This window comes from Anabrus simplex, chromosome 2, assembly GCF_040414725.1.
Source record: "Anabrus simplex isolate iqAnaSimp1 chromosome 2, ASM4041472v1, whole genome shotgun sequence".
Classification (NCBI taxonomy): Eukaryota; Metazoa; Arthropoda; class Insecta; order Orthoptera; family Tettigoniidae; genus Anabrus; species Anabrus simplex.
The window spans coordinates 859,220,661-859,247,281 of NC_090266.1; the positions used below are offsets into that span (position 1 = coordinate 859,220,661).

At 37.9% G+C, this 26,621-nt stretch overlaps 1 protein-coding gene across 3 annotated transcripts in view; it reads right to left on the reverse strand.

The window, feature by feature from the left end:
- Dp1 (satellite-binding protein 1 Dp1) overlaps nt 1-26,621 on the reverse strand; it is a 344,304-nt gene that overhangs the window by 104,023 nt on the left and 213,660 nt on the right. For all 3 annotated transcript variants that reach the window (XM_068226305.1, XM_067141586.2, XM_068226304.1), the window contains exons 13-16: nt 19,861-20,154; nt 19,560-19,778; nt 5,831-5,966; nt 5,590-5,747 (exon numbers count right to left, since the gene is read on the reverse strand). In XM_068226305.1, the coding sequence (XP_068082406.1) occupies nt 5,590-5,747; nt 5,831-5,966; nt 19,560-19,778; nt 19,861-20,154 (807 nt within the window). The remainder of the gene's footprint in view (nt 1-5,589; nt 5,748-5,830; nt 5,967-19,559; nt 19,779-19,860; nt 20,155-26,621) is intronic.

Below are 26,621 nucleotides of genomic sequence, written 5' to 3' on the forward strand. Positions count from 1 at the left end.
ACTATTAAGATTGTAAAGTAATTTATTTTAAGGTTTACTAAACTGAATCGTTTATTCCTTGTTTCTGGGATGTTAAAGTTTACAACACTTCTACCTCTTTCCGCCAACTTCAAATATTGACCAATAGGAAATTTTGTATATGTATTTTTCCGCCAATCACATACTTCTTGCACCCATTTAATTACCTAATGGAAATTGGAGGTGTGTTGGGCCTTGGCCCAGAGTTCTCTGGATCTTTCCTCTCGGGTATAAAAGCTGGCACATTTTTCAACCTCCAGTTTAGTGTGCGAGTGGTTATTAAGGAGCTGGGAGCCTCATCTTTCATCAAGCAGTCCAGCAGCTAAAGGAATGGCAGTCCTATAGAAATGATAGTCTTTGAAGGCTAGCTCGAGGGGAAGGTTTCCAAACTTTACTAATGTAAATGTAATTTTCTAAAATGTAACTTTCAAACTAGTCACAAGAACTTAGCCGAAATTTGGGAATAGAGAGTGTGACACCCTCTCGCATCATCTATCAACCTGACTTTGAGGTGGCCATGATTTTGTAACCGCTTTCTGTCTGTAGCTTTTGTAATTTCTCTCCATCTAGTCACCACAGTAGTATAGGCTTAGCCTCTGCAACTTCGGACCACGAACCCAAATAGGGTTTTAACCATTTAATTGTCAACTTCTAGGAGTGCAAGTGTTCGCCTCTACTTAATTTTGATTTTTGGGCCAGTAATTGAACGTGTTGTTTTTCCACAAAGGCCTGACAGAATGAGTACTCTAAACCCCTGTGTCATTTCTTTTATGTAAAAAGGTAGACTGTTGAGCACGTAAGACAGTGCCTACTCTCAGAATTTGTAAAATGTAGGTTGAGCCTTGATAAGCCAGGATATTTCGGGAAATAGATTCATGAATGTAAAATTTATAGAGCACAGAGGCTCTTTCTAGTATAAATATTGAATGATGCCTTTGGGAGGCCGTAACATAATGTTTGGAGTGTGTTCTCATAAGTAATATTGCAGAGCAGATGTTGCTCGTGAAACATTGGGTATTTTGAATACTCTGTCTCCTTCTACCGTAAAAGACAATGGGAGGTTCGTCTCCTTTACTGTTTTTTGAAAGGAGCCGCAATGCTCATGAATAATTAGGGGGCTTCAAATTCAAAGCTCTGTTCCTCGATTTTCTAAAAGTTGTTCAATTAGCTTGTAAGTAAAATTTGGTAACTGAATTTTGTTAAGTTTTATTTCTGAAAAAAGAAAAGAGAAAGAAATCTATATATATAAAATAAGAGTTTTGTCTGTGCTCAGAATTTGAAAAGAATGGTATTTCTGTTTTGGCCATGTCCATAGTAGCAAGGAAATGCACTTTTTACTTCTCCGCCATTTCTGTCTGTGTGTACACGCATCATGAGAAAACAGCTGAAGAGAATTAAATGAAAATCGGTATGTGAAGTCGGGGGATGAGCCACTACAATCTAGGCTATAAATCATTTTACTCATGCTGAGTGAAATGGTAGTTTAGGGGAATGCCTAAAATTGAATTCTCAAATATTTATATTATTAGTGGTCATATCGATAAATACTACATAACAAAAGTTATAGAGAATACAATTTCTGATCATTTACGTTTCAATTCAGTTTTACTGTACCGACTATGATAACAGTGTTACTTCAGAGTCGGAAGAAAACTAAATGTGAAGGCCTACTATATTCAAAGCGCATGACATTGATCAACAATAACATTGCCTTGACCACCGTTTGTTGTGATGTTCTTTGTCTCTTATGCTGCCGCTCAACTCCGATAGATGGGATTACTGCTGCGTACAGAGTATAACAGCCTGACTGAAAATTGGCGGGAAATTGCTGAGAAGTTAGAAAACTTTCTTCTTTAGCATGCCATTCCTCTGGTTCATACATTTCCTGATACTGCCTGTACGTAACAGACTGGTTCATAATAGTATTCCAGCTATTCGATCCCTACTCTGACACACTGAATGAGCAGTGTGCACACTTAAGGCAGAGGCTCACTTAGTGGTAGTAGTGGTAGTAGTATGAATTGGTCTAGAATTACAATTTAGGCCCATTCCAAATTCTAGCACCACAATTCACTAAATAACTCAAAATTCAACCCTGAAAAGAGCTGTTTCTTAAGAAAACCTTCTTCATTTTTATTAAATTCTACATTCATTTTATACCAAACAAGCAGTGAAGAGGGGGGTTTCTCCTCTGCCTTGGAGGAAAAATTTGCCTCCAAGTCACACTTTTCCGCCACCTGTGTAGTGAACTGAGATTTTCCGACTCATCGGGTACTCCCAGGAAACATATTAGTAAAAGGGCATAGTTTTTGCCCTGGGAGTCTCCACTGTTCGACACCTCCACCTGACCGAAATAAGACAAAGTGTGTTCATGGTTCACGGCTGTCTGAGGATTGGTCATTCCAGCTCTGGAACTTTGGACTGTTAGACTGTTAGTGTAGCACTGTTCGTTAAAAGTGTGAAAATGAGTGGTTTTTCATTTGATCGAGTATTTCATATGAAAGCACTGCTTTTAATTGCGCCATTCGTACTGACGTCATTGTAATGGCCTATGTTCATTTCAGTTGGGAAAACTACTAAGACAGTCTGAGAATGTAAAAAGGCAGGTGGAGAGTGAGTGTCTGCCTGATTGTGACTGACAGTAACTTCCTACCATTACAATGAAAATTCCCGAACCCATTCTTCATTTTAGAAAAGACTTTCCTGTCGTGTTTGTAGGGTAACGTTAAGGGCTATGCAATTTAATACAATCTTGCTCACAACATGTACACTACCTCACCTAGAATTCTGTATAAAGTGTAGAATTCCGTAGCGAAGCACGGGTACATCAGCTAGTAAAACCATAAATTTGAAGTTTTAAATCAATCTTCTGATTGTCTTATCTTGACCCATTTATGCCAGCACCTTCTTTCACCTTTGTAAACCACAGAAATTCTGTATCAATAATAATAATAATAATAATAATAATAATAATAATAATAATAATAATAATAATAATAATAATAATAATAATGGGAGAGTGTTGTACCTTGGAACAGTTTTGACATTTAATTTTTTAATTTTCTTTTGGTTGTATCCTACTTATTATTCCCCATTAATATAGGTCTTTCCACCTATTTTAATGCAGTTTTGCACTGTGCTTAGTGTCAGAGTTAAGTTCTTAAAAAACATTTTGTTGAACTCTGCAACATGTTCCAAGGTACAACATAGTCATGTACCATGGAACAACTTTAACCGTTATGACAGAATTACGGAATATTACAAAAATATTATATTTTTTACAAGAAATGATGATGTTATTCATCCGTACATACATACATAATATTACAGGTCACTGGACACAGTATTATTCTCTTATTACAAGTTAATAAAAAATTACTCTTAACAATTTGATGAAAATGACTATTAATAAGAAAATAAAAAGAATCAGATTAAACTAGTTCTGTTATCAGTTTCGCTTCATATTATAGCAACAGCACAATCAAACACAGGTTTGTTTCAGTGAACGTTGTACCTGGAAGTTATGAAATCTATTTAAAAGTGCATCTGTTTCTTTTGTTGCTGGGTGCCACCAGAGACATTTGGCTGAGGCAATTTCATTATGACATCTTCCTTGGGAACATCATATAGTGTATTCTTGTCAAAGATGAAGTTTTCAGTGTTGCCCTGTCTCTTTAAAAACTAAATTTTATACTCGGAACAACATTTCTCACATTCACGTGTTTTACCAACATAATGTAAGAGAGACTTTTTTGTTTGAAACTGAATCAGAACAAATTCTCCTGGAAGACATGGGTGCTCAAAGTGTAGGCTTAATTCAAAGTCATCCTCTTGCTGCTCTTCCAGCAGATCAGCTGCATAATCTGCTTCATAACCACTAGACACAAAATCAGGTTCCTATGAATTGAGAATATTCCTTTCAGTCCTTTTCTTTGAAGTCGAAGTTTTAGATTCATTATTTTCTTTCATAGTGGACAAGTTCCTTTCCTTCTTCCCCTGGTGCTCCCTGGTTTCCTCTCCTCAGCTGTGGGGAAGGGCCTAATAATTTGAGGTGATATGAGAGGACGTCTGTTTTGATCAAGAGAAGATCAAGATCTGTAGAGTGCTTCAGATTGTTGGGTCTAGATCTATTAATACTGAGTTGGATTCAGGTGAATAAACATGTAGGTGTGCGTGTTCCAAGGTACATGATGTAGCCATTTCAGAAAAAAACATGAATTTCTTTTTATAGGTTAGGTAGAACAGTAATGTAACCTGTCTAGAAGTTAGTCCATTTACATACTAACTTAGTGTAAATATTGAAGGAATCTCTTTTACATGTGAGAACTACTAACATGCCAATTTGAAATCACTTTAAAAATACTTTCAATTACCAAAATGTTTTACACTTAAATAACTTGGAACTGAAACCACAATGGATGCCACCAGAAAAACTGTGCTGCCCAGGGTGGCAAAGTAATGAACTCAACTCAACTGATCTAAAGAATGTTTACTAACATCAATGATAATGCAACTGTTCCAAGGTACAAACGTTCCAAGGTACAACACTTTCCCCAATAATATGAAGATATAGTTGGAATACAAGAGGATAAATTGCAACAAATACAGTAAAGCCTTGTTAAGACATTGCTGCACGGGACAAGGAAAGCTTATGTGTTAAGCGAGAAAACGTACTACTGAATATGCAAATAAATTATCCAACAGCGATATGGAAACAGTACATAAGATTTTTTCCAACGTGAGGGCATTTTAAGTCATATATCCGCGGGTACAGGGAAAACTGTATCTACCGTTTCTAAGAATAACAATATTTATTCACCACTGATCATTTACATGAAATAGGTTTTGTCATCCAATACTACAGTATTATTTCTACTATCTATATACAGTTATTAAAAGTCAATATTAACAGTTCTCATTTCTAAGAATTCCTTTACATCACAAAACGGATTTTCCATCATCCAGTTATACAGTTTTCTTTTAAAATTATTGATGGACACATCCTGTGCAGAGAATGATAATTTATTAAAAAAATATTATACTATTTACTTTATGTAAGTTACCTGTTTTCACAAGTCTATGTCTTGGGAAATCAATATTACCCTTATTACGAGTATTGTGTTGACGTATGTTTTCCCTGATGGTAAATTCATTCAGAAGAAAAGAACAGAGAACATGGAGTGCCGAACAATAGACTGAAATAATAACCGGTATTTGTGTGCAAATAATTCATATTTGTCAAATAATAAATAAATTACATTAGGTACCTATTAAAATCATTTCAACATACAATGACGTAGTCTGTTTGTACTCTTTATGTGATGAAATGATGTCAATTTCATTCCAATTTTTAGGTCTTTTTTTTTTTTTTTTAGTTTTCGGGTCATTTTATGGGTTATTTGCGGTCATTTTATGGGTAACTTTTTTCAAAAATTTTTAGGTCATCAAAATCCGGGCCCTGGTTATAAGCTACATCATCAATCCAATGCCACAGGTAAATGATTAAATAAGAATAGAGACATATCACAATTTAAAATAAGGACTACAGTATTAACAAAACAATTACATTACCTCAACAGTGATTGGCACCAGGTCTAACAGTGCCTGCCTGGCTTCTTCACATTTATCTGGTTTACCAGTTATTTGGATAATGTCACATCGACGGACAAGTGACTGATCATCTTGTTGCACGTCACCATTGAGCTGACCATCATGGCTGATATGTTCTTCTGCAAACAAACATATAAACAAACTGCAATAGAACATAACATATCAGATCTCAACGTAGTAATCTGTAAGACAAGAAGGTTACCTTGTATATCACGATCAGGAAATTTGATCTGTACATCATATTTAGACGTAATGTTTTGCACTTTGCATCCCTTTGCACCCATGACAGTACGATGATGCTTCTGAGGTATCACACATTCAATAGTAACACGAGATTCCTGGAAGCAGATAACTGCATGTAACAGTAACTCAAATATATTTTTACATACATAAAAACATATATTCCAGCATTCAACTTAGAATTTTCTGTAAATTAACTCTGTATCACCAAAATTCTATTGTTACAGCTACAGTTATGATTTCTTCTACATCCACCACTTTATCCTTGAAGATATATTAAATGTGAAATTGAACCAGATCTTCCCTGCCGCCCCCTGTTTCTCTACTCTCTCTAGCAGAGTATATGAGTTTGGAGGTTTCTAGCCTTTAGTTTTCATTCTATCCTCTTACCACTGTTCCCTCCAATTTATACAAATAATCGCAGCATTGCAGCATTCATGCCTGCATTCTTTGGCTTATGAATAATATACCAAGGGTCCCTACAGCTTGCTCTCCTTCAGAGCAAAATAAATACAAAATTCAATGAACGAAAAACATGGTCTGTGAACTAACTTCCTTCTTAAGAAATGAGGAGGAATGCAGGGACGGGGAATGACCTCGCTCGAAACTGACATGGATCTGAAGAAGGTCTCGAAACCAGTTTTCTTGTGCTGTAATCTGTGTGACGTTCTAACAACTACAATTGCAGGCAATGCCCAAACCTTGATAACTGGTATATCATCGGCGGTTATTGCAAGAAAATAATGTCCTCATATGGAAATAGGATCATAACATGCCGATAAATATTATGAAAACACGCAGTCTGAGTTCTGAATTGTTCTCCAGCAGTACATAAACATGCACAATGTTTAGAACCGCTGATTAAATACTGTATTACAAAACATGTAACATACCCTAATACTTATTCATAAACGATTGCACTTGGGTGAGGAGGTGCTAGTGAATGTTTACCGCGGGTGAAAGACTACAGCAGGGCAAGCAGCAAGCACATCTGTAGACAGAGTACAATCATCACGAGTCCTGCATTACCACCAGGACAAGATGAAATTTAGTATTTGTGTGTGCTTCAAATGCAAAAGTAACAGGGAGACTTCAGAATGAAATGTGTATTGATTTTTCACAGGGGCTAGTGACTTTTTGATCGAGACTGGGGGGGAAAAAAAGTTACAAGCAAAAGGAACCACTATACCATCAAGGACTGACAAACAGAGCACTCAGATTAGTTTGTTACCGTACCTCATGAGACAACCAGATGACACAGCACCATGTTGTTGTTTGAGTCATCAGTCCATAGACTGGTTTGATGCAGCTCTCCATGCCACCCTATCCTGTGCTAACCTTTTCATTTCTACGTAGCTATTGCATCCTACATCTGCTCTAATCTGTTTGTCATATTCATACCTTGGTCTACCGCTACCGTTCTTGCCACCTACACTTCCTTCAAAAACCAACTGAACAAGTCCTGGGTGTCTTAAGATGTGTCCTATCATTCTATCTCTTCTTCTCGTCAAATTTAGCCAAATCGATCTCCTCTCACCAATTCGATTCAGTATCTCTTCATTCGTGATTCGATCTATCCATCTCACCTTCAGCATTCTTCTGTAACACCACATTTCAAAAGCTTCTATTCTCTTTCTTTCTGAGCTAGTTATCGTCCATGTTTCACTTCCATACAATGCCACGCTCCACACAAAAGTCTTCAAAAACATCTTTCTAATTCCGATATCAATGTTTGAAGTGAGCAAATTTCTTTTCTTAAGAAAGCTCTTCCTTGCTTGTGCTAGTCTGCATTTTATGTCCTCCTTACTTCTGCCATCGTTGGTTATTTTACTACCCAAATAACAATATTCATCTACTTCCTTTAAGACTTTGTTTCCTAATCTAATATTCCCTACATCACCTGCCTTTGTTCGACTGCACTCCATTACTTTTGTTTTGGACTTATTTATTTTCATCTTGTACTCCTTACCTAAGACTTCATCCATACCATTCAGCAACTTCTCGAGATCTTCTGCAGTCTCAGATAAAATAACAATATCATTGGCAAATCTCAAGGTTTTGATTTCCTCTCCTTGGACTGTGATTCCCTTTCCAAATTTCTCTTTGATTTCCTTTACTGTCTGTTCTATGTAAACATTGAATAGGAGAGGGGACAAACTGCAGCCTTGCCTCACTCCTTTCTGGATTGCTGCTTCTTTTTCAAAGCCCTCGATTCTTATCACTGCAGACTGATTTTTATACAGGTTGTAGATAATTCTTCGTTCTCGGTATCTGATCCCTATCATCTTCAGAATCATAAATAGCCTGGTCCAATCAACATTATCGAATGCCTTTTCTAGATCTACGAATGTCTTCTGAAGCCAAATTGATCTTCCCCCAACTCAGCTTCAACTTGTTTTTCCATTCTTCTGTAAATAATACGTGTTAAAATTTTGCAGGCATGAGATACTAAACTAATAGTGCGGTAGTTTTCACACCTGTCAGCACCGGCTTTCTTGGGAATAGGTATAACAACATTCTGCTGAAAATCGGATGGGACTTCTCCTGTCTCATACATCTTGCACACTAAATGAAATAACCTTACCATGCTGGTTTCTCCTAAGGCAGTCAGTAATTCAGCGGGAATATCATCAATTCCAGGTGCCTTGTTCCTATTTAGGTCACTCACAGCTCTGTCAAACTCTGACCTCAAAATTGGGTCTCCCATTTCATCAGCATCAACAGCCTCTTCATGTTCCAAAACGAAATTATCTATATCGTTACCTTGATACAACTGTTGGATATGCTCCTGCCATCTTTCTGCTTTGTCTTCTTTCCCTAGAAGTGGCTTTCCATCTGAGCTCTTAATATTCATGCACCTAGATTTCCTTTCTCCAAAGGTTTCCTTGATTTTCCTGTATGCAGCATCTACCTTTCCCAGGACCATACAGCCTTCGACATCCTTGCACTTCTCCTTCAGCCATTCTTCCTTAGCTACCTTGCACTTTCTATCCACTTCATTCTTTAATCGCCTGTATTCTTTTCTGCCCTCTTCATTTCTAGCATTCTTGTATTTTCGTCGTTCATCAATCAGGTCTAGTATCTCCTGAGTTATCCACTGATTCTTAGTTGATCTTTTCTTCCTTCCTAACATTTCTTCAGCAGCCCTACTGACTTCATTTTTCATGACTCTCCACTCTTCCTCTACTGTGTTTCCTTCGGCCTTTTCATTTAGTCCTTGTGCAACATGTTCCTTGAAACAATCCCTCACACTCTTTTCTTTCAACTTGTCTAGATCCCATCTTTTTGCATTCTTTCCTTTCTTCAATTTCTTCAATTTCAGATGGCATTTCATGACCAACAAGTTGTGGTCAGAGTCCACGTCTGCTCCTGGGCAAGTTTTGCAATCCAACACCTGGTTTCTGAATCTCTGCCTAATCATAATGAAGTCTATTTGATACCTTCCAGTGTCTCCAGGTCTCGTCCACGTATACAGCCGTCGTTTGTGGTGTTTGAACCAAGTATTGGCGAGGACTAAATTATGGTCAGTGCAGAATTCAACCAGGCGACTTCCTCTTTCGTTCCTTTGTCCCAATCCAAATTCTCCTACTGTGCTACCTTCTCTTCCTTGGCCTACCACTGCGTTCCAGTCTCCCATCACAATTAGATTCTCGTCACCTTTGACATATTGTATTAAATCTTCTATCTCCTCATATATTCTTTCAATTTCTTCATCATCCGCTGAACTAGTAGGCATATAGACCTGCACTATTGTGGTGGGCATTGGTTTGGTGTCTATCTTGGCGACAATAATTCTTTCACTATGCTGGTCGTAGTAGCTTATCCGCTGCCCTATTTTCTTATTCATTATTAAACCAACTCCTGCATTACCCCTGTTTGATTTCGTGTTGATAATTCGGTAGTCGCCTGACCAAAAATCCTGTTCTTCCTGCCAACGTACTTCACTTATACCAACTACATCTAACTTTAGCCTATCCATCTCCCTTTTCAGATTCTCTAACCTACCACAACGATTCAAACTTCTAACATTCCACGCTCCGACTCGCAGAATGTCAGTATCCATCTTCCTGATGATCGCCCCCTCTCGTGTAGTCTCCACCCGGAGATCCGAATGGGGGACTAGTTTACCTCCGGAATATTTTACCCGGGAGGAAGCCATCATCAGTACATCATTCATACAGAGAGAGCTGCATGTCCTCGGGAGGTGGTTACGGCTGTAGTTTCCCATTGCTTTCAGCCGTGTAGCAGTATCAACACAGCTAAGCCATGTTGAGTATTATTACAAGGCCGTATCAGTCAATCATCTAGACTGCCGCCCTTGCAACTACCGAAAGGCTGCTACCCCCCTTTCGATGAACCATTCGTTAGTCTGGTCTCTCAACAGATACCCATCCGATATGGTTGCACCTGCGGCTCGGCTATCTGCATCATTGGGACACCCCCACCCAGCATAGCCGAGTGCGAACGTATTTTAAATATGTAATACCAGCACCTTGGTATATTATATAAACAAAGCATCTAAACCAAACCAATCTATTCCCTCTACTCGTGCAAATGTTTCAGTAAAAGTAAACCAATGAGCGTGAGAGATTGGTGTGATAGTACATCATGTGGAACAATGTAAGTACCTAAGTGTTAATATAACAAATGATCTTCATTGGGGTAATCATATTAAAGAAGTAGTTAAGAAAAGTTACAAACCTCTTCACATAGTTATGAGAGTATTTAGGGGGTGTAGTAAGGATGTAAGGGGGTCGAAGGGGTAGTATGTGGTCCTGTGGGTACACTTCTTGCTGATGGAAGTGCACTAACAAAACAAACCAAGTCCGATACATGCACGTCCACGCCATGGCCTCTGGGCAATGGGTACATTTTTAAGGTATACAACTAAGTCATGTAAGGTACAATTTATGAACATCGTATAGATCCGTACTGATGCAGTTAAAACTAAGAAACAAAGTTAGGTTTTGGTCCACCCAATCAATACACGTCACTTTACAAGTGATCTATTTAATTAAAAACATATTAAAAACATTTAAATACATATTTGGTCTCTATTTGAGACTTCAGCCATAAAATCATGTAGTAGATTACAAAACTCAAATCGGAAACTGAAAAAATGTAAATATGGAAGAACTCGATGTCTTTTAAAGACTATTTGGGAAATGCAACAAATATAAATATAATACATTATTTACACAAATTGACCTCACTACTTGAAAAAACTTTTGTCTTCAATGTTAAAAATGAAATGAACTTGAAATTAACAAGCCTGCCACAATGTCTTGTACGGAATCAATGTCCATTGTTGCTATCCGTATTTGAAATGGAAGTTCCACTTTTAAACTATTGAGAAAACGTAGGAGAACAAATTACATATATTAAAGAGTTAGCTTAAAACTTCTTGCAAACAGTCATTCAGCGAAGTTAAATATGAACGATCTTACTTGAAAAACGTTGCAGCATTTTTAGAATCTGGTAGTTTCAGTGTGTTGACTGAGGAAATCAAAATTCTGGCCTCGGAAATGGATTGGCACTAAATCCATGTCAGAACAATAAAAAAACATAGACTTGTAGAAAATTCTTTCAAAATTTAACTGATTTGATAGAAGACATCTGAAGCCTCGCAAGGCCGCCTGTCGTATGGCAAAGACCAGCGCCGCATGACCACCATATTCGTGGATTAAATTTTATGAGAAATCCTTTAGAAAAAGACAAGGTCTGGAAAGAAAGAGATATAAAAATTAATGGGGTTAAAACCCTAAGATAACTAAGAAAAGTGATTCTGTTATGAATGTATGACGGAAAAGCTTACCGTAAATGGCACTCCCTATAGCTGGTTTAGAATGAGCCTTGCTCTGACTTGCTTCTCGCCATGCTACTGCGTGTGTTGTAGTGTTGTTTTGTTTTCTTTTCAGCCCTATCGTTACTTATGTTCGTTTGACATAAGTAATATGTATGCAAATATCCCGGTAAATAAAACAATAGATATCATTAGAACAAATTTAACTGGTCAACGTCGTCTAGGGAAATTAGAGATTGATCAATTCATGAAAATTCTAGAGTTCGTCACCAAAGATAACTGTTTTACGTTCAACAACACTATTTATAGTCAAGAGGGTTTACCAATGGGAGCTCCTGCCTTGAGTATATTAGCTAATATTTATTTAGACCATCTATCGGCACCGCAAAATAATAGGAGATATTCCTGGTTTAGATTTTTGGACATGATTCATGGTCGAACCTTTGTAATAATAGATAAACGTTACAACAGTAGTAACAATATCTTACAATTTTTAAATTCATTAGATGAAAGAATAAAATTCACACTTTAAGACGAGAAGGACAATGCTTTGAATTTCTTAGATGTAACCGTTAAGAGGGAACCTGGCAAGTTCTCTTATAAAATATAAAGGATACGTTTACTCCTGTGACCATTAAAAATGGTTCTTTACATCCTAGGAGTCACAAGAGGACTGCCTATTTCAGTATGGTTTATCGAGCCTTCAATTTACCTTTATCTCATACAGAAAGAGAAAAAGAATTTCGATACGTACAGAGGATAGCTAGAATGATTGGGGTTCAGTGTGAATACCATCAATAAAATAAGTAAAGTAAGAAGAAAGAACAACATAAAATTAACACCAGAGAATCCCAAGAGTTCAAAATACATGAGTTTCACCTTTACTATCCCAGGGATTTTTCAAATCACAAAATTATTTAAGAAACACGACTCTCAAGTCTAGTTTTCAACTAAAAACAATAATGGTTATATATTTTATAGCCATAATAGTTTTACATCAAAGAAAGGACAATAAGTTCCACCTTTTCAATACTATATATTGTGTGAAAGTTTTACATTAGTATAGTATATATACTATTTTAATCATATAATGTATATTTTAATCCACCATTGTAATCACACCATAAGAATCATGATCTATACTTGTCTTTGCTTAATTATTCTCGGCTGATGATGACAGGGAATCTGTCGAAACCGGTACCGAATGTACAAAAGTTGTGATGTTTTAACTGTAATGTAAAACTTTCACACAATATATAGTATTGAAAAGGTGGAACTTATTGTCCTTTCTTTGATGTAAATCTTGTTTCAATACGGAACCTAAATATGAAATTCTTAATGTAAAAAAAGGCCATAATAGTGTTAATCACAATAAAGAGGAATTCTTAGATTCAGGAATCTATAAACTTAAGTGCGATCAATGCTCCGTCACGTACGTGGGACAAACAGGCAGGAGCTTTCAAACCAGATATCTCAAATACATCAATGCTAACAGACACAAGAAGTATTCGGCAATGAGTGTCCATATGGAAGATACTGGTCACCAATATACTAACATAAGTAAAGACTTGAACATTTTAAAGAAAGTAAGCAAAGGGAACCTGATGAACTATTACGAAAATATTTATATAAGTTTGGACCAGAGTATTAACGCAAACAAAAATTTAAATGACGTACAAGAGAATAAAAATCTGTTATATGAACAAATACCATTGCTTCTACCCTCACAAAGAATGAATAATTGGAAGTCGCCTCCTCTAATTCAAACTTCCCGCCCTCCTGCTCCTACTACAGGCTGAGCTATTTCCACATCTCCCACTAATAGCACTCCCCCCTCCCTTCCGCCACTAGCCTTGTTCCGCTGGGCAAAAGAAAACACAACTACAACACACACAGTAGTGTGGCGAGAAGCAAGTCAGAGTGACGCTCATTCTAAACCAGCTATACGGAGTGCCATTTACGGTAAGATTTTACGTCATACATTCGTAACGGAATCTCTTTTCTTAGTTATCTTAGGGTTTTCAACCCATTAATTTTTATATCTCTTTCTTTCCAGACCTTGTCTTTTTCAAAAGGATTTCTCATAAAATTTAATCCACGAATATGGTGGTCGTGCAACCCTGGTCTTTGCCATATGACAGGCGGTCTCGCAAGGCTTCAGATTTCTTCTATCAAATCAGCTAAATTTTGAAAGAATTTTCTACAAGTCTATGTTTTTTTTTTTTTTTTTGTTCTGACATAGATTTAGTACCAATCCATTTCTGAGGCCAGAATTTCGATCTCCCCAGTCAACACACAAACTACCAGATTCTAACAATGCTGCAACGTTTTTCAAGTAAGATCGTTCATATTTAACTTCGCTGAATGATTGTTTGCAAGAAGTTTTAAGCTACCTCTTTAATATATGTAATTTGTTCTCCTATGTTTCCTCAATAGTTTAAAAATGGAACTTCCGTTTCTAATATGGACAGCAACAATGGACATTGATTCCGTACGAGACGTTATGGCAGGCTTGTTAATTTCAAATTCATCTCATTTTTAACATTGAAGACAAAAGTTTTTGCAAGTAGTGAGGTCAATTTGTGTAAATAATGTATTATATTTATATGTGTTGCATTTCCCAAATAGTCTTTAAAAGACATTGAGTTCTTCCATATTTACATTTTTTTCAGTTTCTGATTTGAGTTTTGTAATCTACCACATGATTTTATGGCTGATGAAGTCTCAAATAGAGACGAAACATGTCCCTAAATGTTTTAATATCTTTTTAATTAAATAGATCACTTGTAAAGTGACGTGTGTTGATTGGGTGGACCAAAATCTAACTTTGATTCTAAGTCATGTAAGGGCGGAAAGCGAGTTCCCGATGCATAATTGGGCACCAATCAGCTAAAGGAGACAACCCTAACAAAAAATCATCGGTCCTCCAGGACTGCTGGGAATTGGAGCAAGACTAACAACCTCGCTCAACTGTTGCGTAGCCCCAGAATATGCTTCGGAATGGTGGATTTAATAGACGACGAACTAAAGCTAAAGGAAATGGACTATGCAATTGGTACATGGAATGCACGCACCCTTCAAGGAGCCAGAGCATTGAAAATATTGACGCAGAAACTAGAAGTCAACAGAGTGGACATAGCAGCCATGCAAGAAACAAGATGGTCAAGAAGAGATGAGATAGGTATACCAAAACCCACACAGTATTTAGTAGTGGGAAGTCAAGGAAGGCACAAGGAGGAGGAGTAGCATTTATAGTACGAACACGAGCCAAAGGTGTAATACAGTTTTTGGCAGTAAATGAAAGATTAGCAACACTGCACGTTAAAATGCAATTCTATAATATAACAATCGTAAATGTAAATGCACCAACGGAAGACAAGGAACAGATAGTAAAGGATCAGTTCTATGCTGAACTGGAACGAGTGCTAGATTCAGTACCATCAAACGATGCTAAGATGATAATAGGAGACCTAAATGCACAAATTGGGAAGTAGGAGATATATCAAGGAATAATAGGGATCCATAGTTTACACAACAATACTAATGATAATGGACAGAGATTGCTTGACCTTGCTACCAGCAGAAACATGGAAGTGATGTCAACTTGTTTCCCTCAAAAAGAGGTACACAAGCAAAGATGGATATTGTCAGATGTAAAGACCTGTAATCAAATAGACCATGTAGTGATGGAGAAAACATGGACATCCAATATTATGGATGTCAGATCATACAGAGGAACAAATTGTGGCTCCAACCACTTTCTAGTTAAGGCAATCTTGAAGTGTCGCGTTATGAAAGCACGGAAGGAGTGAGTAGGATAGAAAAGTACAATACTAGTGAACTGAAGAATAAGGAAGTATCAGAAAGATAGGGAAAGAATGGCAGAAGTTCTGGTTGAGAAATATAATAAGGACCAAACAGCAACGGTCAAAACCAAATGGGTTGCTCTGAAGGAAAGTGTTAAGGCTGTGACAAAGGACACACTAGACATTGTACCCAAAAGGAACGCAAAGGAATGGTTTGACGAGGAATGCCAAAAAGCCATAGAAGAAAGAGATAAGGCATATAAAGCATACTTAGAGAGACCAACAAGGGTGAAGAAACTAGAGGTTCAAAATCAGAATAAAGAAGTAAGGAACGTATCTCGAAGAAAGTAAAGAAGAAAATTAAATGAGAAAATGGCTAGAATAGTGGAGGAAATTAAGGAAGATAACAGTTACATAGCTTACAGAGAAGTTAAGGAAGTGAAAGGAGGATTCAAGGCAAGAACAAACATATGTAAGGACAGAGAAGGACAGCTTTTGGGAGATAAAGAAGGGATCCAAGATAGATGGAAGGAATATTTCCAACATCTCCTGAACCCAGTAGAAATGGAAGGGAAAGCACCAACTACCTCAAGGAATATCAATGAGACAAATGAATTGGAAGTCACAGCACCATCTATGCAAGAAGTGATAGAAGCCATACAGCAACTGAAAAACAATAAAGCACCAGGTATTGATGGAATCCCTGCAGAGTTGTGGAAATACGGAGGAACCAAACTACAAGAAGCTATATATGATTGTGAGTGTGTGGAATACAAAAGAAATGCGTGAAGACTGGTGCAAAGGCATCATATGCCCAATATACAAGAAAGGGGATAAGTTGGTATGTAGCAATTATAGAGGGATTACACTGCTGTGTACAGTATATAAGCTGTTCACCTCCATCCTTAAGAAGAAACTGGAACCCCTGGCAGAAGAAATTCTAGGAGAATACCAGGCAGGGTTCAGGAAGGGAAGATCCACTATTGATCAGATATTTACTGTGAAACAAGTGTTGGAGAAGTGTTGGGAACAGGGCATAGATGTTTATCAACTTTCAACAAGCATACGACTCTATTGACAGGACAAATTAATGGAGATATTAAGAGAGTTGAAGATACCAGAAAAGCTGTTGCGACTAGTGGAATTAACTATGAGAAATACGATGGCGGGAGTGAAAATTCAGACTGAAGTAGGTAGCTTCTTCGAAGTGAATCAGGGACTGAAGCAAGGAGATGGCTTGGCACCAATTCTATTTAACCGGGCACTAGAATCAGTGATTAGAATGTTAAGGGTGGACACCAGTGGAACACTTCTATACAAAGCAGCTCAACTAGTTGGATATGCTGATGACATTAATTTGATGGGAAGAACAACAAGGACAGTTAAAGAAGTATTTGAAGACTTGAGTAGAGAAAGCAAAGAGTTTGAACTTAAGATCGATGAACAAAAGATAAAGGTAATGGTGCAGGTTCAGAGTAGGAAGTATATAGATGACCAACTTGTCCCTGAAGGACCCAAAGTGGAGGTGGTGGATGAGTTTAAATATCTTGGTGTACATCTAACCAACAAGAATGAGGAAATGGTAGAAATATAGGCAAGAATTCAAGCTGCCATATTTCGCAGTACTACCTCTTTTCAGAAGTAGAGATATAAACCAGAGCCTAAAAGTTATGCTATACAAAACCCACACTCGCAGGATAGTGATGTATGGAAGGGGTGATACATAAACCATCCCAAAGAAAGCCATGGAGAAGGTAAGATTCCTTCGAAAGGAAAATCCTGAGGAGAATTTATGTACCCATATGCGTACAAGGGGAATGGAGAATTAGATATAACAATGAACTATATTCCCTTTATGGGAAGGCACATCTAATTAGGATGGAAGAACATCAAATCCCAAAGAAGGTATTCTTAGGAGACTTTGGAGGAGGAAGGCCTGTGGGAAGGCCACGTAACAGATGGGAAGATGGTGGAACATCAGGACGCAGCACACATCCTCAAGATTTCGAATTGGAGAGTTGCTGCACGAGATCGACAAGTTTGGCGGAGAGCAACTGGGGAGGCCATGACCCGAAAACGGCCCATTACGCCATAGGTAAGGTAAGTAAAAATGTAAAGAAGAAAGTGAATAAGTCTCTGGTAAGACCACAGTTAGAGTATGGCTCCAGTGTATGGGACCCTAACCGGGACTACATGATACGAGAACTGGAAAAAAATTCAAAAGAAAGCAGCACGATTTGTTCTGGGTGATTTCCGACAAAGGAGTAGTTTTACTAAAATGTTGCAAACTTTGGGCTGGGAAGACTTGAGAGTAAGGAGACAAGATGCTCGGCTATTTTTCGAGCTGTCAGTGGTGAGTTGGCGTTGAATAACATAAGTAGAGGAAAAAGCTTGAGTAGAGCTTTTAAAAGTACAAAAGATTATAATATGAAGATGAAGCTGGAAGTCAAGAGGGCAGGTTGGGGCAAATATTCATTCATAGAACGAGGAGTAAGGGATTGGAATAAATTATCAGGGAAAATTTTCAATAAATTTCCAAGTTTGTTGAAAATATTTAAGAAAAAGCTAGGAAAACAATTATAAATAAATGTAAACATGAGGTAAACAATTGATAGGGAATTTGCCACCTGGGCAACTGCCCTAAATGCAGATCATTGATGAATGATTGATGGTTCTTTTTTGCCAGTAAAACACTAATACTGCTACATACTTAAGCAAAAATGAGCTGCGTATACCCTATTTCATTATGATCGCACTTTGCAGCATCAACAAACCCAAAAATCACGCCCCATATATGAAGAACTCTAGCTAAACCAAGTCCACGCACGATTTTAACCCCTTGACACCAACCTCCACACGTCATATAGACATTTTCTTCACGTGCTGCCGAAATCCATGCGAGATATAGACCTGCAGGCCAAAATTCAATTTTGTTCCGAGCTTGTAAAGCTTTCCAAGTTGTTGATGTGGAAATAGAAATCCTTGAAGCTGAAGATTTCTGCCTTCCTGGTATGTATGAATCAGCGTTTCTTTTTCCCTTTCTACAAAGATTGAAATAGTCTGATGTCCTTCTGCTTGTGAGTATACAGACTTAAATTTCTGCTGCATTCTAGTGGATGTGTTTCACTACACAATGTTTCCTCACTAGACTGACATTATCAATTTCACAATCTTTCCACTGATAAGCATGTTGACATGATCCAGAGAGGTTTTTTTTTCTTTTTCTTCTGCCTTTTACAATTGATTAAAAGGAAGTTCAAATTCATGCTGATTGACAGAGCAGAACAGGTTCGAGCTCACAGGCCATTTAAAATAGCTGGAGGTAGTGCAAGACTTTATATACGTAGGGTCGATAACCAGTGGTACGGAAAGTATAGGAGAAAAGAGAAGGATTTTGCTAAGAGGAGTTGCTATGATGAAATTAACTAAGGTCTGGAAAAACAGGGAAATAACTAATACAAAGATCTGCCTCACTGAAACCCTTGTATCCCTTGTTTTCTCATATAATTGTGAGATCTTGATCATAAAGACTCGTGACTGAAAACCCATCGATGCCTTTGAGATGTGATGATGGGCGTAGAATGGTAAGTGTACTTTGGACTCCAAGAACTAATGTGCCCATACTTCAGGAGCTGAAGATTTTAAAACGCCTTTCTTCTCGTATCAATGAAAGAATACTGCAGTTCTTTGAACAAACTGCGATAATGACCTAGAGAAAATCTAGAGAAGCTGATCATGGAAGGGAATGTTGAGAGCAGTGGTCCACAGAGAAGGACTGCAACTAGATGGACAGACCAAGTAAAGACTATCACCAGTTTATATTTCCAACACTCTGAGGAAATGTGAGGATTATCTGGGATGGAGACACTACAGAAGAGAAGTGACAAGCAAAAACAAAACCAGTGGAGTCACGATGCTCAGAAATGAGTAAATCAATTACTGATGATGAAAATGAGCCCATGTTAAAAAGACAAATTTGAAATCATACTATATTCTTGCTTTAACTAACTTTACTTATAATACTTGCGTAATTTTCAACTTAATGTAAGCTATATTTCATTAAAAAATAAAATGTAACTTACTAAATCCTCAACAATTTCTTGAATTCGTTGCTTAGCACGTTCAATCCACTCTTTGGCACCCTTCAACACAACTCGATCACTGGCCACACCAGGCCGTGGGAATGATATTGTTACTTTACCACACTCTTCTGATATCTGATTAAGTACTTCACCACGCCTCATCACAAAGTGCCGATGGTGACGTGAATCCACCAGCATTTCACTTTCCACAACGTTATCCTGGTGACAAGGAAGCAAGTAATTAATACAAAGTCTAATCAACCAAATTAAACACTAGGTAACCACGATATGCTATACTCACAATTTCTTTTATTGTGGCTTCTAACTGAGCCTTGGCCTGTTCCACAGCTTCCTGTTTCCCAATGATGGTTATAATCTCCTTATCTACATCTGCATCAGTTGGAAATGCTATTCGAGCACCAGTTTGATCACGGATCTTTTTGATATTCACACCTTGTTTACCAATGAGAAATTTGTGATGCTGAGGTTTGGCCCGTACTTGAGCAGTATAACTTGATAACTGACGTTCTGATGACATCTCCATCAGCTGCTGGCGTGCTTTCAGCACATCATCCTTTGGTCCACGGATTGTAACCTAGTGAAATAAAAATGCAAAATTATATTTTTTATTTGCTGTTTTCACTAAGAACATGCCCCTCAAGGGCAATATTATATACAATGCTAATAATCATCCATTTGAGCCCCCAAAACAGATTTTAAAGAAGTTTATGTAATATATTCAATTTTATTGCAACTGGTTACATTTTACTTGAAGAGTCAATTACTATGTGTAGATAACTAATTTATATAATTCTGATATGGAACAGCAAACATAGTCTGGACTACTGAGCAAAAAACAATTAGTCACTGAAGTCCACTAAATCATCAAGGATTTCAGTGATGAATAAAACATATTTTTATAAAGTATAATCAAAGAGAACTGAGAGGGGAAGAATGAAGAAGAGTCATCCACCAAATATTATCCAGTTAATTCAGAATATTAGAGAACAAATATTTCACATTACTTAGTATGCACTGGCTGCAACAATTATGAACCCCTAATATTTTGGGAGAGAGAAAAATGTGTGAATCAGGGTAATGTTACATATTTGCATTATTAAAAGAGCACCTTTCCTAAAAGTATTAAACAGCTAGAGCTCTACTCACCAGTTCAAACAGTGACTGTATTACAAATGGAAACCAACAATTTGGCTAAACATCACAAAAATGAAATATGTATAACTATAATCTTACAAACGACTTCCAAACCAAACCAAACCAAACCAAACCAAACCACAGCCCCAATCGGCCTTCGCCTACCAAGCAACCGCTGTTCAGCCCAAAGACCTGCAGATTATGAGGTGATATGTGGTCATTGTAACGAATCTTCTAGGCCGTTATTCCTGGCTCTCTAGACTGGGGTCTCCATCTTACCATTAGATAGTTCCTGAATTAAAGGTAATCCCGTAGGCTGAGTGAACCTGGAACCAGCCTCACCATCATCATTTCCCTTTATCCAGTTGTAGCCAGGTAGGGGCAAATATGGTTCCTCTCAACTTTCTTCGGTCTTTCTACCACTTCTCCTCCAACACTTTGTCCCAGTCCAGGTTTCTTCGTATAATACTGCACTGGATTGTGTCCTTCCATCTCAATCGTGGTCATCCACGGCCTCTTCTTCCTTGCATTTGGATTTCCATCATGTTTTTTAGCATTCTTTATTTTGTCTCTTCTACTCTTCTGTATCATACTCCTCAAGAACCTCATTTCGGCTGCCTGTATTCGATTCTCATCCTTCTTTGTCAATGTCCAAGTTTCTGCTCTGTAAGTGGTTATGGGTGTGTAATACATCTTGTACGTAGTTTCCTTTGCTTCTATTGGCACATCTTTGTCCCATAACATGTTCCTTACACTATGACAGAAACAGCTTCCAGCTTAAATCCTCTTACTAATTTCCATCCAGTCAAGCATTCTCCATTAATTCACTCCCCAGGTATTTGAAAGTCTCCACTACTTCCAGGGGCTTGTCTGCAAGTCTAATCTGACCTTTCCCTTCTTTCTTGCCTCTAGTTATAACAAGAGTTATACTCTTTTCTACACTTATTTTCAATCCACATTCCTTGATCTTCCCATTCACCACATCCAACTGTTCTTGAACCTTCATGTCCTCTTCTCCCCTAATCACAATATCATCTGCATATAACATGATCTTCATTTCTCTTCCTCCATATGTTGCTTTTGCTGTTCTCATGATGTCATCCATTACTATTGTAAACAGGATTGGCGATAGAACACTTCCCTGTCTCAGTCCACTAGTGATTTTGAACCAACTTGTCCTGCCAACTTGTGTTTGCACACAACTACAACATTCCTTCTACATTGCCATGATCATTTTTATTAATCCCTGTCCAATTCTATTTTGCACCAGACTGTCCCAAACTTTAGTCTTGGGGACACTTGTCATTGCTTTTCCATTAGTTGTCCCACAATGAAAATGGGCTCTATTATTGACCTTCCACTCCTGAAAGCAAACAAATTTTCCTGTATCTGATTTTCAACCCTCATCCTTATCGTACTTTCCAGTATGCTCTCCATTATCTTAGCAACATGGGATATCACAGTAATATCCCTGTAGTTCTTCAATACTTTCATATCACCTTTCTTGAAAATTGGTATGATTATTCCTTTTTGCCAAATCTCAGGGACCTCCTTATTCTCCCAGACAATCCTGAGAACTCGGTATGTCCATTGCAGGCCTACAACTCCAGCTGCCTTTATCATCTCCATCGAAATTGCATCTATTCCAGCAGTTTTTCCATTCTTCCTTACTGCCATTTCAATTTTATTCATTATAATTTCTTTATCCATTTCTTCATCAACTAATTGCCTTTCCTGGTCATCCATTGAATGACTGTCATTAGTTCTCATGTTAAGCAACTTCTGAAAATACTCTCTCCATCTATTTCTTATTCTTCTGGCTTTGTTAATATTACGCCGCCTTCATCCTTCACAAATCTGGTAAAGGTAATCATGTAGGCTGAGTGAACCTGGAACCAGCCCTCATATTCAGGTAAAAATATCTGACCTGGCTGGGAATTGATCATGGGCCCTCCGAGTGAGAGGTAGGTAAGTTAGACATTAATTACCGGTACACGTGTTAAAAATCTCTATACTTTAGATTCAGTTTTACCGGGGAAACTTCGTCAGTTTCCTGTGAAAAACTTATTTCAGTTCAGCAACTTTGTTTAGCCAAACTGTGCAAAAAATCTAGTAACACCAAGCCAAACAGCAAGTAGTTTTTAATTCCCTAACCTAATCAAATAAAGCTCATTAGATACAAAAGCGCCCAACACAATGGTGAAATTCCTTCCTTTTTAAAATCTTCCATTGTAATTTGATCACCAGTATACTGTTCGTAGCAAGTTTCTGGAAATCTTGTGCCATGTAAATTAGGCCTGCATCAACTTTTAAAGATTATGTTGAACTCGAGAATATGGTTTCGAATATCAGTATAGATTCTCAGAAGTTCTCGAATGCATTATAATCATATCCACCAGTCACTTATCACAATCAAATTGGAAAGAGAAAAAATATACTCAAAACATCAGTAATTACGGTTACTCGTGATCTTGAGCTCAGCTGAAAAGCACGCTTGCTGCACAAGTCAGGAGTGGGAAATGATACAAATTTTTTACATGTAACAACTGCGATTTTTATGTCATTTTAACACAAAAACGTAAAATTCCCAGTTTTATATTAAGACGAAAACCGTAATAGGTAATCCCAAGACCTCCCATGCCTTTATGTAAGGTGCAAATCAATTCTGATCTCGATAACATAATCGTATATAAAATTAAAATACTAGATTTGTGTTGAAAAAGCAGCAGTTTTGATTCCTGTCTGAAAGCCCAGTGACTATGCAGTGCTAACCCTGGACAGAAGACATTTTACAAACATGAACATTTGACGAAACTCATTCCATCTTCAAGTAGAGCTGTGAGAAATGCGCTCTGTCTCCTTCCAATTGTAGTGGCCACTCTCTGCTTTATGATTTCCAAGGATTCTCTAAAACAGTACCACCCGAATACGATGCTAAGATGGTCACTTATGCAAGTTCACCGATGATCGCTTTACCAGTAGTGTACGGTACTTGCTCTAATTATCGCAATGATGGGACGTTGACACCAATATGCCGTGGTCGTCCTTTCATGAGATATAGTTTCTTGAAAACGCTTGATCGAGGATTTAGTGTTAATGGAACTGAAATTTCTGTACGGTTGATCCGGGAAATAGCTTCTTCAAGGAACAGATATGGCGGGATTTTGGCAACGTGATTTAATAAGGATGCTCGTGGGACCACTTAATTTGAACGAATAATCTGGGAAAACGTAGTTTCCGGGAACAGATAATCGAGGTTCCACTGTATCTGTTAACCAGTGGTTGGTGAGCGCCGTGCTCGCCTTGGATTTCAAATATATTTGGAATCAACAGTTATTAGGCTAGAAACCTGAATTCACACCTACCTTCCCTTTATAGAGTTACAAAGCAATAAACACACATTGTTACAGATCAACAGTGAAGGAATTACCTGCAGACTGACATATTCAATGTTGTGTCTATCAAGTGAGCACAGTGCTCACCTGTGACCAAACCTATTACATTGTTAGCAAGCTCTGCATTTGGTAAGAACTGAATAATTAGTTGATTTATTGTTCAATATTAGGAAGGTTCAAGAAAGTGATATACGAAGGTGCCTTCAGGATTCATCAGATGATGATATCACCTTGCCAGATACTGATGATAATTTATCTCATGGAGATATGTGTCACGAGATGGATTACTCTGATAACGAAGTTCTACAAGAAAGCAACCACGATAGTGCGAGATTCAGCGGAAGAAGACAACTCTGCTTTTAATTTAAATCCAGGGCCACTGTATATAGGATGTGACAACAAGACTACTTGGAAAATTCATCTTCCCCCAAGAAACAGGCAGGAAAAAACGGAACATTGTTCTCAATCCACCAGGGGTAAGTGCAGAGAAGGATGCCAATACCATTACGACTGCTGGAAATTGTTCTTCCCCAGATAAAATGCTGAAGAGTGTATTGTAAAATTCACAAACGTGCAGCTACAGAAAATAAGGACGACTTACGGTCAACCAAGGGACGTGTTAAGAGACAAATGTAGAACAACTCTTCTTGGAGTATTGTACCTAGCGGATGTTATGAAATCATCTCATCAGAATTTTCAAGATCTCTGGGCCACAGATGGGAGAGCTCCTGAACATTTTCTTTTGGTGATGAGGTCTAACCTTTTTTATATGTTACTGCGTGCACTTCAGTTCAATGACAAAGCAACTAGAGCTGCGAGAAAGAGACTATATGACCTTGTGGCTATGAGGAAAAATTTTCAGGAGTTCGTAAAGCATTGCCACGACATAATTTGTAACAAAATGTTATACAACAAAATGTTTGTGAGCTTCCATTGGCGCTGTTTTTTGATGCAGTTCATGCCCAGAAAGTCAGCAAAATATGACCTAAAAGTAATGTCAACGGTTGATGCGCGCATGTTTTACACTGTAAATATGGAGATCTATGCAGACAAACAGGATTTACTTCTGTTGAACTGGTGAGTAAGAATAATATCACTGTTGTTTGTACTATTCGGAAGTATAAATGGAAAATTCCATCAGTGATCATAAATACAAGGAAAAGGGAAGTTTACAGCAGTTTGTTTGCCTTTGAAGAAAATGTTGTGCTCCAAAGAAGTAAAGAAATGGTTTGATGATATCATTTATACATGACAGAGATGAAATAAACAACAGAACAGGTGAAAAACAGAAGCCAGAACTAATAACATTTTATAACCTGTCAAAGGGTTGAGTGGATGTGATGGATAAGTTACAATCGAAGTACACTGTTGCAAGAGTGTTTCAGGTGGCAACTGACTGTTCTTCACAAAGATGGATATTGCTGGCATCAACTCCAAAACGTAACCATGAGGCGTAGACCTTATCCAAAGATTTCAGCTCTAAAACTCACCAGGCTCCACACTGCATCTAAGGGACCACGAATACACAGACAACTGCGATTCAGAGACTGCTGGAAGAACCTGAACATGAAAAGAAATATCACACAGCTTAGCAGTGCTTGAGGAAAGTACTACAAAGGATAGAGTCAAGTGCTATTTCTGTCCTAAAAAGAACAGAAAGATAACATCAAGGTGTGTAGACTGTGCGAGACCTATGTGTGGTGAGCATATGGTTCCGATATGTAAGCAATGTCACGGGAACACTGAACAATATGAATTTAGAAGGATATAAAATCAGCAATTCTTGGATGCATATCATACATAGATTAAGAGATGCAGACCACAACATAAACACGCAGGATGAACCTCAAGTTACGTAACAGCATGGGCAATTCCCACAACCTGGCTGAGACACATAACGTTCCAGAATTCTCATGAGAGTGCAAGGGGGCTTATGTCAGCCAGAGAGAGTCCAAGGTCAGCAACTACTCTTGTAGTTTGATTGCTGCCTGGGAGACTGATTACCTTGGATCGGGTAGGGGTATTTCTAATACCAATATAAATGGTCCGTTATTGGACATTATAAATTTTCCAGCCAATTCACTCCAGGTCGCCAGCATTTCGCCCTTGTGTGCTAGGCTGGGCAACAATTAGCCTATGCAGTGGCCTCCATGATATGCACTAGCCAGCGTCTTGGTAGGTGTGCTAGGTACCAACTGATGAGCCCAGCCTAGCACACGAGGGCGAAACGCTGGCAACCTGGAGTGAGTTGGCTGGAAAATTTATAATGTCCAAATACGGACCATTTATATTGGTATTATAAATTTACTCATTCGGAACAAATATTTCAGATTCCCTATGGGAATCAACATCTATATCATAGGTGTATTTCTGTCGTCCTGACAAAGAATACTGCGATGTATTTGAAACGTAGCGAACTGTACAGAATGTAGAACAGAAAACAACAACACAGTTCAACCCGAACAAACTAAATAACTCTACACACCATGGAAGCTTCACTTCTAAAATAGCG